The 14,192-nt window shown below is 51.5% G+C and overlaps 4 protein-coding genes across 4 annotated transcripts; 3 read left to right on the top strand and 1 right to left on the bottom strand.

The window, feature by feature from the left end:
* Positions 1-1,061: 1,061 nt before the first annotated feature.
* PV08_10631 (uncharacterized protein) lies at positions 1,062-2,553 on the top strand (the record flags this gene model as incomplete). Its single annotated transcript, XM_016384945.1, has 2 exons — positions 1,062-2,091; positions 2,141-2,553. 2 exons carry the CDS (start codon positions 1,062-1,064, stop codon positions 2,551-2,553), a joined length of 1,443 nt encoding a protein of 480 aa, XP_016231547.1.
* Positions 2,554-3,301: 748 nt separating this feature from the next.
* Positions 3,302-6,244, top strand: PV08_10630 (uncharacterized protein; the record flags this gene model as incomplete). Its single annotated transcript, XM_016384944.1, has 1 exon — positions 3,302-6,244. One exon carries the CDS (start codon positions 3,302-3,304, stop codon positions 6,242-6,244), a length of 2,943 nt encoding a protein of 980 aa, XP_016231546.1.
* A 4,717-nt stretch (positions 6,245-10,961) lies between these two features.
* Positions 10,962-12,364, top strand: PV08_10629 (uncharacterized protein; the record flags this gene model as incomplete). Its single annotated transcript, XM_016384943.1, has 3 exons — positions 10,962-10,978; positions 11,034-11,205; positions 11,264-12,364. 3 exons carry the CDS (start codon positions 10,962-10,964, stop codon positions 12,362-12,364), a joined length of 1,290 nt encoding a protein of 429 aa, XP_016231545.1.
* A 1,047-nt stretch (positions 12,365-13,411) lies between these two features.
* On the bottom strand, positions 13,412-13,897 carry PV08_10628 (catabolic 3-dehydroquinase; the record flags this gene model as incomplete). Its single annotated transcript, XM_016384942.1, has 1 exon — positions 13,412-13,897. One exon carries the CDS (start codon positions 13,895-13,897, stop codon positions 13,412-13,414), a length of 486 nt encoding a protein of 161 aa, XP_016231544.1.
* Positions 13,898-14,192: the final 295 nt, after the last annotated feature.

Genomic DNA, 14,192 nt, shown 5'->3' with positions numbered 1-14,192 from the left:
GCTGTGTGAAACCAAGACTCCCCTCGGAAACGAAAGCCATGGAAATAGCTTGCAGCCTTAGCGGGCTTGCCTGCTTAGGTGGCTGCGCTGGCCCGACATGACTCGTTGGACGCTTGCATCGAAATGCTGTACAGATCCGTCTGATTTTATTTTGTTTTAGTTTGTTTTATTTTCACCTGTATTTTCTCCCTTTGCCCGTCTCGGAATTCGACGTGTTTCCGGGCGATTTCCACTCCTTGGCCTCTTCGCAGTACAAACATACGGGAAACACGACTGCTTCCGTGGCAGATCCAAGGCATCCAATACTGATGCTCACGAAGCCACGAAAAGGGATGGATCAGTGCATTGACCGGCGTGTCTATTGGTCTGCATGGTGCCTTTAGGTTGATGCTCCCTGTGAACGCCTTTTCTTATCCGACCTTCCCAGGCCACACCGATCTCACTCCACCGCCTTCTCATTCGTGTTGGTTTCCGATACTTGCATCCCCTGGATGATGCTTCTGCTGCCGGCTTCCGGCCACGATTGGACATCGATTCTTCGCTGGCGTCTGCTGGCTCGACCGGTGTTGGGCAGAAATTCCCCATGCTGAGCTCAACCCGCATTCGCCGTCGTCGAGGGTGGACCGCCGATTGACTGGAGCAGTATTATTACATCTCTCTGTCTTCTGGACCTCAAACACCTCTCTCGTCCAGCCTGTCATTCTCTCTTGCATTGCCTGTATCACACAAGAAGCAACGAGCTCCTTTCGCTTGTCCACGCTCCTTTTCATGGGGTATCGGAGCGGTTCGTTACGTGTTTGTGGCCCCTCCTATGGTTGAGTCTGTCTGTCGAAGCCCGCTCTGGTTGTCAACCTTGTTGCAAGGCACGACCACTGCCTCATTGACTCTCACTCTCTCCTTCAACCTGATTCTCTCCTTACGCTGGGCGACTTCTTTGATCTCGAATAATGGGTACTACAGCTGTTCTCCAGTCTATCATTGCTAGGTATCACTACTGTTTGCAGCCGCCCCTTCCACTAAACCATTAGACAAGGATCCCCGGGCACTTTCTTGTCTCCTACATGTTTGTGTCGGTTCGCGACCAAGGCCACCGACGCCGCAGTCATACCTTCGGCGTCAGTAAGGCTGCCCGTTCTTCCAAGCTATCCCTTCTCTCTGCCATCACAACTAGTTCGCATGGATCGAACGATAGCGCGCGCACAATCACCCAAGAATCGTATAGGAAATCGACGTCAGTCTCAGGAAAGCGACGCAGGTCGTCACACACCAGAGGTCCACTGAAGTCAAGGGACCGGAAAGCGTCTACAGTCAAGACCAAGCCGGGTCAACCCGAGAAAGAGAAGACCATGTCTCGAGAATCGGTCGATGTGTTCGCCTTTCTGGTGCAAGACGAAGAGCAGAATCCGACCTCGCTGCAGGACGAGGTTGCTCGGCCCATACAGGACAAATATCAAACCCACGAGGAATCAGACACTGAGAGCGTAAGCAGAAGTCAGCATTCAGATTCTGGAATTTCCATGGGAGAGAGTATTATTTGTCGTCCACACACTGATTCTTTGGTCGAGGGCCACCTACCTTCCTTGCCCGAGGAATCCCAGGAGACAGCCGAGTCAAGACTGCAGCTGGCAAATGGCTCGACGGACGAGAGACGCTTGCGGTTTCAATGGCCAGCGGTGCCCCGTGCTACTCACAAGCCATACTATAATAAAGCAGGCAGCAGGACGCCTAGCCCTGAGAACATTCGTCGTCACATGCCCTTCGTTAGAGAAGATGTTCCTCCACCGCCCAAAGAGGCGAGTCTCTCAGGGTACGATCTTGTCGCTCATAAACTCATGCACGAGGAACTTCCACCCGTGTTCCGACGATTTCAGAAGAGCAATTACAGAATGCTGCTCCAGTTACAGGATGAGATCTCTGAGATGGAAGATGACCTGGCTGCTCTTGATCTGAAGGATAGCAGAAGACGTCTCAAGGTCGACGGTAGCACGTCACCAGCATCCAGGCGCCTCAGCTGGGAATGGACACAGTCTGATCTCCAAAGCCATCGATTGGAGGTGCTCGGAAGACTTTATATCAAGCTCGAACAGTACTGTATGTGTTTGACAAGGTGTTGAAGGATACACAAAACTGACGGTGACAGATCAAGCTCTGCTTTCAGCTCAAAAAGTGCAAAGACTTTCTGCATCACCAACGCAACCAGACCTTGAACGATTCCGAACGTGGATGCGAGAGAAGAACCCTCTTTCGGCGCCGGAGTCCAAGTTTCTCGATCACGAAGATGACTTGATCTGCCTCACTAGCAACTCGACATCCTCGAGTGCTACAGGATCAAATATAGGATTTGTTCCCGCATGCATCGTGTCCACCTCGCTCCTTCCGCTCTTTTGCTTCAAGATCGTCACTGGCGTCCTCAGTCGGTTGATCATCCTGGTTGTGCTGCTGGCCGTGGAGTTGGGCAGTCTGGAAAAGCTGGACAGATCAAAAGTCGGTCAGCACCAACAATGGATTTTTGCATGTTTTGGTGTTTTGCTGCTGGTGGCCCTTTTCTTGTGATGATCATAACCGGCTTGGAATATGAGTGAAGGCACACTGGATCATAATAATGTACGCCACATGATACCCTCTCCTGAAATAGATTGCACCTAGAACTGGCCGAGAAGAGCATAGCTGTAGGGTTACATAGTCCTCCGTATGGGTAATGATGATACTGCTCTCAGTGTTTCGGCGCTCAAAGGCGTCTGTGGTTCACCTCTCCACCCTATGATAGGCCGTTGCAGGCTGGAGTGATAGGGTTGGACGACAAGTTGGGGGTGAGTTACTCCAGGGTTGCCCCCCTTGTTATATGGCCAAAGACTGAAGGCCTCTAGGTCGTGTACCTGACTGAGACTGCGGAGAAGATGCTGTGGCTGTTGTTGGAGACACCGAACTACAGCCGCCGCCCTCACATACGGCTTGTTCTCAGACATCACAACAAACAGCCCACATCTCTTGGATCTGCTTGTTGAGCGAAATCCCTTAGTGTCCCCTCTATACAAACGGGGAGCAGTCAATATCCGAGTCCTCTGGCTATCCACCTCCCTCTACCCCGGAGCCCCCGCGATCTCTGCCTGCTGAAGGGCTGTCATGTGCCTGCGCAAGAGCGTTCGCACTTGCATCTGCAGGCACAAACGGTCTCAAGCGATGATGATGTCGTGATTGTCTATGCCTACTTACTGTCATTCTCTTTACCGTCTCCCTTGTGAACGAGGGAACCAGGCTTTGTCAACGCTGTCCAACCGACCGACTTTGTCCCAAGCATTCGATGGCTTCCAACTTCATCTCGAGATTCGCAGGCTCGAACCATGCTTCGGCCTCCATCTACGAGACCCTCCGAGAACATGACGAAGATGCAGATGCTTCTGATGTGGAAGAAAGAGCTGGTCTCGTGGCGGGCCCTCACAATGTAAGAGATGGATTCCATGACATAGGCACAAGCAACGCAGCAATCGGTCAGAGTCGCGTTGGTCCTCGTCTTAATGAGGGCCTCAGCAACAGTCGCGGACATTCAAGAGGCTCAAGCAAAGGAAAGAGCAGGGCTACAATCAAATCAAGATACCCCAGGCCCCATAAGCTGTTGGATGTCGAAGAGGTGGATGATGATGTACCAGCGTCGCTGCTGATCGACCACAATGCTGGTACTCACGATTCTGACTCAATCTCTCTTCCTCCACCACCGAGTCAATTCTCAGACGGCCTCCCTTTACCGGAGGACATCAATCTTGACCGCTCCAGCCAACATCCGCACTCACGGACTCACGGCGGCAACAACCAGAGGTATGGTAACGCTCCGATCCACCCAATTTGGGGAGGAGGCCTCGCCAATGCGGATCCCAGAGAGAAGGCCATGTTCCGATGGGTCAACGTGACAGATTTGGATAACTTCCTGCTTGATGTCTACAACTATTACCTCTGCCATGGTTTCTGGTCTATGCTGTTGATGCGGTTTTTCAACCTCATTACCGTCGCCTTTGTTGTCGGATTCTCCCTGTTCCTCACCCAGTGTATCGACTACCAAGAAATCAAAGGCAGTACCAAGATGTCGGAAATACTCATCCCACGATGTGCCAGCAAGATGGGATTCATACCAAACGCATTGCTCTGGATATCGAGTTTTGTCTGGCTCTGGAACTTGGTTCTTTCCTTTTTCGATATCTTTCGCTTAAGGCAAATGCATGATTTCTACCTGTATCTACTCGACATTCCCGAAACCGAAATCCAGTCAATATCGTGGCAAGAAGTCGTCAGCCGCCTGATGGCGTTGAGAGACTCGAATCCCACAATTACCTCTACCTTTAGAAAGCCGGGTGGCTATCTGAGGTCCCAGGACAAACAGCGTATGGATGCTCATGACATTGCGAGCCGGCTAATGCGAAGGGAGAACTACATGATTGCTATGATGAACAAAGATCTCCTCGACCTGACGCTACCTATACCGTTTCTTCGCAATCGCAAGCTCTTTACTCGCACTCTAGAGTGGAACATCGAGTTGTGCATAATGGACTTCGTTTTCAATCGCAAGGGACAAGTGCGGCCGTTGTTTCTCAAGGACACACACCGCAAGAGTCTCTCGGATGCTTTGCGAAAGCGTTTCATCACCATGGGCATAGTGAGCCTTGTTTTCGCACCTTTCCTGGCGGGATTTGCTCTTACCAAGCACTTTTTCCAGAATTTCAATGAGTATCAGAAGAACCCCGCTCAAATTGGGTCTAGAGAATATACTCGATTTGCTCAGTGGAAATTCCGCGAGTTCAATGAGCTCTATCACTTGTTTCAGAGACGCATCAACATGTCTTATCCGTTTGCCACGAGATACCTCAACCAATTTCCAAAGGACAAGACCATCCAAACCGCAAAATTCGTTAGCCTGGTTTCGGGTGCCGTGGTTTCTGTGTTGGGCCTTGCGACCATCCTGGATCAAGAGAACTTTTTGAACTTCGAGGTGACTCCCGGTCGAACCACTATCTTCTACATTGGCATCTTCGGCTCGATATGGGCCGTGGCACGTGGCCTTTTACCTGATGACAACATGGTGTACGATACCACCTTCTCCATTCAAGAAGTGATCGAGTTTACTCATTATGTCCCGGCGCACTGGGAAGGCCGACTTCACACGGTGGATGTCAAGGATGAATTCTCACAGTTCTATCAGATGAAGGTGGTCATCTTCCTCGAAGAGGTCCTCAGCATGATCTTCACGCCATTCGTGTTGTGGTTCAGTTTGCCCAAATGCAGCGAGCGAATCATCGACTTCTTCCGTGAGTTTACAGTCCACGTCGATGGGATTGGATATGTCTGCTCTTTTGCAGAGTTTGGCTTCATGGAGAAAGCAATTAGACCACAAGCCGCGACAGCCACGAAAGCAGAAGAGGCGGCGAGGAATGCAAATGAGCCTGGCAAAGCACCCGGAGCTTATTTGAGAGACGACTATTTCGCGCCGAAGGATAATAAGTTGGAGCAGAGCTATTGGGGCTTCATGAACGATTACGCACGCAACCCGAAAACAGATATTCGATTTCCTTATTATCATCACCACTCACGTCGCCCATTGCACATGCCCCCACCGGTCCCTGGGCTGCTCTCACCCACCTTTCCTCCTGGCGAACAAGAAAATAATTTTAGCGGCAATGATGGTCATCGACGTGGTGTAGGCCTGGGGCTTTTGTCGCCACCGAATCGAGCTGCATTGGGTACACCCCGAGTCGGGGCTCAGCACCATGGAGGCCAAGGCCAAGTTCAGCTGCATTCCGCTCAGCCTCTCGGGTCACCCCTGCAGTCGTTGTTGCTCGACCCTCACCACCAACCCTCAGCCAGCGGATTTGGAGGTTCACCGCCAGCAGTAAGACATCGTTCTTCAGGCGCAACAGGCAAACCGCGTCGTGATCGTGATTCTTTACAGGATATGGCTGAGGAAATGCAACCCAATGGCGTCCGTCATAGGTGCGCGCAGGCTGACGATGCACCGTTAGCTGCAGTGGCTGAGCAACCTGTTTCTCTAAGCAGGACCAACGAAGCGGGAGAGCTTGGATCATGGAAATACGAGGTCGAGTCATCCTCGGAAGCAGGCAGTGATGATGAGGACGGCGACAATGATCCCAATGCGATTACAGCGCTGGGGGCGTTGGGGCCACTTGGATTGATTCGACAGTTTCAGAAAGCTCAGAATCAAGAGAGTGGACGAGCAAGAGCGACTGGTACGGGAATCTAGGTTAGTTGTGCGAGAAGGCCCTGGGCAAGAGATTTGTGAGCATGGCGCAGAAAGCGTCGGGTTCGGAGTAAGAGCATAGAAGGTGGCAACATGAAATGCTTGCATCTCGGTTGGGGTTTTGGGCTTTGGCAAGAAGATGAGCGTACATGTATCGTCCTGATGGCCTTGGGAGGATAGAAGGGCGTTTTTGATCATGACAGGTTGTTGCATTAGGTAGGTGGGTAGGTATAAAACACCGAGACTTTGGCCTACCTTAAGCTTTGAGTTGAGAGGTAGTGTTAAGTGTATTGTTGGAAGCAAACGTAGAATTAGAAGTAGTAAGAAAACCTGGAACTTGGTAACTGCAGACGGATGCCTTGTCTTGTCTTGTCTTGACCTGGCATGGTGGTGGTGGTGGTGGTGTCGTTGACGGTTTTTATGGTCAGGAGGAGGATTAGTAGGACTATCGTAGGAGGACGAGGTCATCCAGGTAGCTATCTCATGTACACACACATACTGTAGCTACATTATGTGCTTTTGACAAGTGGACTTCAAAATTAGACTAGATTTAGTCATGAAAAATACTACCTATCACACCGTCCTTGTAACTCTGCAATTAATAAGTCTACTCGCATCCTGCTGCTCACTGATTAGCAATGAATGCATCATCCATCACACCACAGACCTTGTCTATCTCACCTACAATACCTTTTACCTGTCGTTTGTACCTACGGTTTCCCCGACTAGTCAGTCGGTGGTTAGACCTCCTCCGTTGTAACCCCTAGCTAGTATGTTGATTGTGAGCCCCTTTTGGCTTACTTTTCGGTGGCTCTGCATTGCCCTCGTCTCGTCTTCCCTGCTGCTGGATTTTATGCACAGGCGAGTGTCCCGTAGGTAGGTAGTATTCCGGATTGAAAATATGCACAGACACGGGTATTATCTGTAGGTAGGTAACGTTCCAGTTTGGAAGCGGTGTGGATCAGCTAGCCATGGCCACGTTTAAACCGACCGTCCGTGTCAGATTCTGACTTGACCACCTGAGTTAGTTGGAGCTTCACCACCACCACCATCATCATCATTACCTGACTGCATATGCACATGATACCACTACGGCAGAACATTTTCAATTGGACATTTGGGGCCGCATTAATAAACACAGCAGGGCGAGTAAGCTGCAGGTCACATCCAGCCCAGCCCATGAAGCTAGGCGAAAAGGACCGTCCAATGGTCCGTCCCATCCTCCTGCAGGGGCAGGGCCTGCTTCCGTGGAGAAAAGAAACAAAGAAACAAAGAAACAAAGAAACAAAGAAACAAAGAAACAAAGAAACAAAGAAACAAAGAAACAAAGCAACGTCAAAAAAGACAAAAGCGACATAACACAAGGCGCGTTGGCTAAGCCAGTTTGGACCTGAGGTTATCAGCCATCACTTACCACCTACCTTAGCCTAAGGTAGGATTGATTGAATGGTCATGGGCTCTTACTTCGGCCCGACTTTCAGTTTCATAGTGACAGACATACCTAACGAACAATGGTGGTGGTGGAGGTGGTGGTGCTGGGAGGGCCAGACAAAGTTCCAGGCCCAGGATGAAAGATCCGGTCTGGGCCAGACTTTTTCGTTCCAGTGGTTTATTCGCTGTCTCCTTGAAACCCTCCTACCTTGCCCCCGTGTGTGTCACGAACGCTCGACGCTCGTACCACTTCAATTCGTATTCACGATTCGCGCAAGACGACCAAACCAAAAAGAGTGGCGATGCAGCAACATTTCGTGAATCGTAGATCATCGTCACTCCCCCGCCGTCTGCCCCTGGGGCGCGGGAAGAGGAAAGCTGAAGCCGGGCGAAGTTCCTCTTCCCACAACGCTGTGCCACGAACAAGGCAAAATCGGCGGCCCGATTCCAAATGGTCGGGATTTTTTTGGTTTCTTGTTTCTCGTAACTGCAGCTTTGGTAGACTTGGCAGCTGAGACGGGGAGGGTGTAGCGTGTAGCCTTAGGTTCGACTTTCCAAACAGGACACGAGGACAGAAAACTCAAGTGTGACCGAAGCGTAAACCGTGCCCTGTCGTTCCCATCGACGGATGTCGAGGTCGAGGGCGGCCTGTGGCATTGTGTGTTATCGCCGTGTCCAGAGCCCATTGCTCAGCGGTGACGAGTGAACGGCGGTGGCTCGTACTGACTGTGACTGTGACTGTGCTGATTGAGGAGGAGTGCTTTAAATAAACCGAGCTGGGGTACATTATCAGGTAAGCAATTTAGTTTTTCTTTTTTCGAGGCCCCCCACTGCATTTCATACGGTTAAGCCTCTTCTCCGTCTCTCTCTCTCTCTCTTTCTCCATTGTGGTTTTTTAGCCCGTGTGTCCGGAGTACCGGGAAGTGCCATGAAACTGCGGCTGAGTTGCGCCAGTCCCGCCCCGTCGACGACACACAACAGGCAAAAAGATTCGAGGGCACCGGATACCTGTCTCCACGGGGCCAAGCGAGAACAGTTGCTCGAACCGGAAACTTTTGAGTGCTGAGAAAATCAGACCCGGCAAGTGCAGGATTTGAAATTCATCTCGTCTGGCAAACTTGATTTCGCGGTTTCGTCCATAGGATCGAAGCTTCTACGTCCGGGGTACTAGTAGAAGTAGTATTTGAGTAGTAGCTTTAGGCCGGTGATGGTGTAAAAAGTACCTGAGATCGGCTGGGGGTCCGTACGACTTGCTGCGCCAGTGTAGACAAATTCATTTCTTCCCACTGCGAGAGCGAGTCTCGGTAAGTTGCCATGCGACGGAAACCCCCCTGTTTGTACTTGTAATTGGCAAGCCAAAGGTGGAAATATCGCTTGTTGACACCGGCGCCTCTGCTGGCTCATGAGGCCATAGTCTTCTTGTTTGGGATCCGAAGGCGATACTCCCATGGCTAAAAAGAGAACCCACGGGCGCGTGGCAGCCGGGTTACGCTCGTAAAAGGGCCTCTTGGGTGTGATGGGGGCGTGGGATCTCCCCGTTTCCGAGATTGCGGCTCTTGACCGCGTGTACACCCTGAGAACAGGGGGACATCCCTTTTGTGAGCGATGGGTGCTTGAAACCTGTTTGGAATACGAAGACGAGCCCAACGAATGAAAACCATGATCATGGACGCAGTCACGCCAGTGTTATATACGCTGTATGCGATATTCCGTAGTCCATGGGCTGGAAGGCTGAAGCCGGGACATAATGGCGTGGCAGACTCCAGGGGGGGACTTTGTTAGTAGGGGGTCTAGCGCCAGACGGTGGGTGGCCAGGGACGATAACCGAGTAACTTTGGCTTCAAAGATCCGCACGATGAATAGGGATCAGATTGAGAAATCAATGTGATAGGGGAAATACAGAGAGACGAGAGATCGCGGATGTCACCAACTTACGATACGACGACGATTGAGCGGGAATCGACACGAAGAAGAAGAACGGCGAGCCCGACGACGGATGCTGTTGACTACTCCATACATACATATGCATGTCAACAATAGTACAATATATTGTTCGACTACTGATTGTTCTCCTGTTTCTTCTTCAAGGAACAGCGCCTCACCGCTTACCATACGTAAAAGGAGTGCAAAGCCTTACATACGACATTCAGCCTCCCTCGAGCCTCATTACTGATCTCCCTTGCAGCTTCTTCCTATCTCAGACAGTCAGACCCCCACCCCCTGACAATCCCAGCGACCCTTTGGTCTCCATCTACGCCCCGATACGGCGATACCACTTCGAGGGAGGCGTTGTCTAGCCTCGCAGACCAATCCGAAGAGGTCAATTGGTCGTCAGAGCACCTCCTGGAAGAATGGAGCACGCACTGTTTGGGACAGTCTTCAAATCACGAAACTCGCAAAGGCGCCACGGTAGGGATCAATGTGTGATATTATCTTATCATCATCGACAGCCATGTACAAATGGACGACTGAACGAGTAAACGAGCTGTCCGGGCCAAATCTGGGGGCGTCGCGCGGTAAGGCTTCCCTTGGCCACTGATCAACGGGTCGCCTCGTTTACCCTACCTACATTCTCACCTTCGTCCTCGTACACAGTGCCACCCAGTGTGAGGAGACCGGAGTTGAACTAAATCAATCGCCAGAATCCTTCACCGACCACAATCGCTGAAGTGGCATCAGCATCAGCATCAGCCATGTTTTCAAGTTTCGTCAGACCGAGAAACTTGTACTCCCCTACGGTACTGAGCAGGGAAAAGGGATCCTCCCTGGTGCCGGGCCGCCGGGGACCCTGGTCGCTTTTGTCGCATCTGTTTCGTGCTGCACCATGCTGACAGCCATGGCACCGTATCCTCCTCCCACTAGTTCTACCCTCTCCACTGGTCGAAATGTGAATCCTCGTATCTCATGCGAGAGCTGGGCTAGCGGGCCTGGATACGAAAGTTGAACAGCACCCCTGTCAGTGATCGCTTTGCCTGCAGGGTTCTACAATACCTGCGAGTGGAAAGGAACGCCCATAAACCTCTTACTACAGCAACCCGCTATTCTCATTAGGATCAGAAGCCACGCCTCTCATGGCTATACAATATTGTGCTCTGTGCCACCTTCGTTGACTTGTCTGTCCCTTTGTCGTCCGAAAACCCCTTTTCCTCTTTTTGATCCCCCCCCCATGCCCACAAGACTCCGTATGCAGCAGAGACGTCTCAAAGCATTTCAACATTCGCTTCATATCACCCTCTGGTCTAATCGAATTCCTTGATCCTGTCTGTCTTGATAGACTTGGCTTCTCACCATGACGTCCAAGACAGGGTATGTATATATTTTGCATTCCCTGCACTGAAACATGTTCGTTGACAGATGCAAGGGCAACGACGACAACCACAACATCAGCAGCCGAGTCGACAACCACGACCACTTTGTCAACCTCAGAAGCATCTCCATGCACTCCCACTCCAGAGGTATTGCCGACTCCTCCTAAGAATGCTCCGAAGCCCATCAAGTTGAGGGCTGCATGTAACCAATGCTTCTCGGCCAAGGTAAGACCCGTCCTGCTGCCCTCGTTTCCGTCGAGTTCCTCATCACTCACTGTTGCAGGTTCGATGTGACGGGAACAAGCAAGGATGTCGCAGATGCTGTGAAAAGAGACTTTCTTGCATCTACAGCGAATCTCGGGTCGGAAAAGTGGTAGGGAAGCGAAGGAAGCGACCACTCCCCGATCAAAGTGCCAACGTCGGGTCCCAACCTTGGATCGTCAACGGCACAGCCTGCGCCGTACAATCCATCCCATCGCCAGCGGCCAGTCACGGGTCAGAAGAGTTCACCAAGGCTCATTGCTCTGTGCCCAGTTGGTCGTCGTCGTCGTCATTCAGCGCGACACCCGATCAAGGCCTCATGAACTTTGACGAGACCACCGAAACGCTGAATGCCATTGAAATGGCCAACAACCGTAGCTTCTCAATCACCAGCGAGGTCAGCTTCTTCACCAACAACGGGCTGCCGACTCCTGCCCTCAGCCCATCACAATTTGCGAGGTACCTCTCTCCTGCTCAGCTAGAAAATCAATCAACCTCAAATCAAGAACTCTCGGTACCGATAGACCCGCGCAGACTGTGTCCGCCTGGTCACACTGCGCCTTTCACCAGACACGCTGGGCTATCCTTGGTTCCAGAAGACGAAGAAACCATATGCATCAAGCTTTTAGCGCACCTGAAACGGCATTCTTCCGACGCCTCTCAGTCTCGAGAGATGCAACTCGAGCTCTTGAAGAAGTCCAATGCCGCCGTGAGAAGATTACTGCAAAGTAAGACCATCCGCACCGCCTATACCTGCCACCTACTACTTTCAAACATCCTCAACAACCTCGTGCATCTGTGTGAACGCTTGTGCCAGAACACAAATGAAGATTCGAGGCATCTCAGCGTGGAATCACAGTTCATCCAAGACCAAATGAATTTCGACGCGGTACCTGGATTCTTTGAGAATGGAACAGCCGCCGCTCCACAACCTATCCAGGCCCCTGACGCAGAGACACTGAAGAGTTTGAGTCGAGAAGTCATGTCTTTTACCTCCATGGTTGGTGACATGTTGAAACGGAAGCCTCTCGACGGGTTCCAGTGTCTCGGTAGGCACGAGACGTTCCATGTAGACCTGGAACTACGGCTCTCTAAGGCCATGGATCTTCTGCAGTCACCATGATCATATGTGTGTGTGTTCCTCCTTGTCGTCAAAAATGCAAATTGCGGGTTGCACATCGCACATACAATGAGTCTCACGTTGAACTTGTGGGCGGGGTTGTGGTGGCTCGTAAAGATGACCTGATTCTTCGCTGAACAGCAACTGCACCACCGAGAAACAAACGAGAATAAAGACGGATCTAATGGATAACCGCTGAAGGGAAGCGAATTTGGTTCGGGGGATAGGAAGAAGGATCAGAGCTGTAGTAGTTAATCCTGTGAGTAGAAAGGTGGGAGACTTTTGCCTCAACCAGTGGGCGTTAGTTGGATCATGTAGAAAGGTGATAGAATCCTGTTTTCTCGAGAGCAGGCGTTGGGAACAATTAAATGTACTTCATAAGGGTGATTGGATCTATTGATATCAAAACACCGCGTAAAAAAAGGACGACCAAGGACAAATGTTCATTTTAAAAAGAGTATAGTACGTATGTTTCTCCTGTATGTCTGCAGTCTGACACTCTCTCTCGTCGTTTGTTTCAATGATTGATTTCTCTCTCACTCTGCCAACGGTGACAGCGAGTATTTGCATCCCTGTATCTACTTATGGTTCCTGAGCATAGAGACGATTTCATCTACCATGGCTAGTTGTTGGAGTCTAGAAGCTTTCTGTATCTGTCTGTATAGATACGGTTACCACAAATGCGTAAATAGCTCCCTCCCGCATTCGTTTGTTCGTGAGCTACGCCAGTTTCACCCCCATACGCAACTCGACCCCACATGTGACAGACGATATATTTGTTCGCTCGTTCATCCGTGGGTATCACCTTTGTCGTTGTCGTTGTGTTGCTCTTTTCTTCAACCCGAGTATCAATGAGAGCGACGACACCGGGTCGGGTTCGTGTGCGCGTTCCCCTTGGACATGTCCGGGACCTTGGAGGTCTGTTCGAAAATCACCCTCTTTAGAGGTTGCGTAGGTGGTTACGATTCACCCGAGGAATTAGACTGTCAGACTGTCAGACTCCTGGACTCCTGGACTCCCTCCGTTGAGTGATAGTAACCAGTCGAGGGCTCAGAGCACACCACCTCCACCGCCAAACTTCCAGGCCCAAAATTCCAAGGCGGCAATATAGCCAAACACGCCGAGACCCGCAATGACCCCCTCGGCCTTGTCGCTCAGGTAGCTGTGATGGCGAAACGGCTCGCGCTTGTGCACGTTCGAGATGTGCAGCTCGACAAACGGCATGTTGAGCCCGGCCAGGGCGTCGCGGATCGCCACGGACGTGTGCGTGTAGGCGCCCGGGTTGATGATGACGGCGTCGACCTTTTGTTCGTACGCGGCGTGGATGCGGTCGACGATGTGGCCCTCGTGGTTGGACTGGAACGTCGAGAGCGAGAGGTTGTGCTTGGTCGCGTGGCGGTACAGGGACTCCTCGACGTCCTTGAGCGTCGTCGACCCGTAGATGGCCGGTTCGCGCGTCCCCAGGAGGTTGAGGTTGGGTCCGTTGATCACGAGAATACTCTTCCTGGACCCCTTGACTTGGTGCTCTTCGGCCATGGTGGGATGGTGCTCGATGACCGATGTCCCTTGAAACACACACGCACGCACGCACGCCGTCGGATGTATAATTAACTCGATGCTGGATACCTGAACGCCGCGGGGAGCAAGGTGCCGTCCTCGTCGATCAACGAATGGATGGCGCGGGTGGAACGAGGAGAAGAATGCCAGCAGCAGCAGTATATATACCCTTCTCGCATGAACCGAAGCCCAAGTGAGACTCCGCCATCTCCTCCAAGACTACAGCTATCCAACTAGTATGAGAACCACACGTTCGGTTTACCTTGGCCCAGAC

The sequence above is a fragment of the Exophiala spinifera genome, assembly GCF_000836115.1.
Source record: "Exophiala spinifera strain CBS 89968 unplaced genomic scaffold supercont1.8, whole genome shotgun sequence".
Taxonomy (NCBI): Eukaryota; Fungi; Ascomycota; class Eurotiomycetes; order Chaetothyriales; family Herpotrichiellaceae; genus Exophiala; species Exophiala spinifera.
Note: the sequence above shows the minus strand (reverse complement) of the source record. Positions and strands in the feature narration are given on the sequence as shown.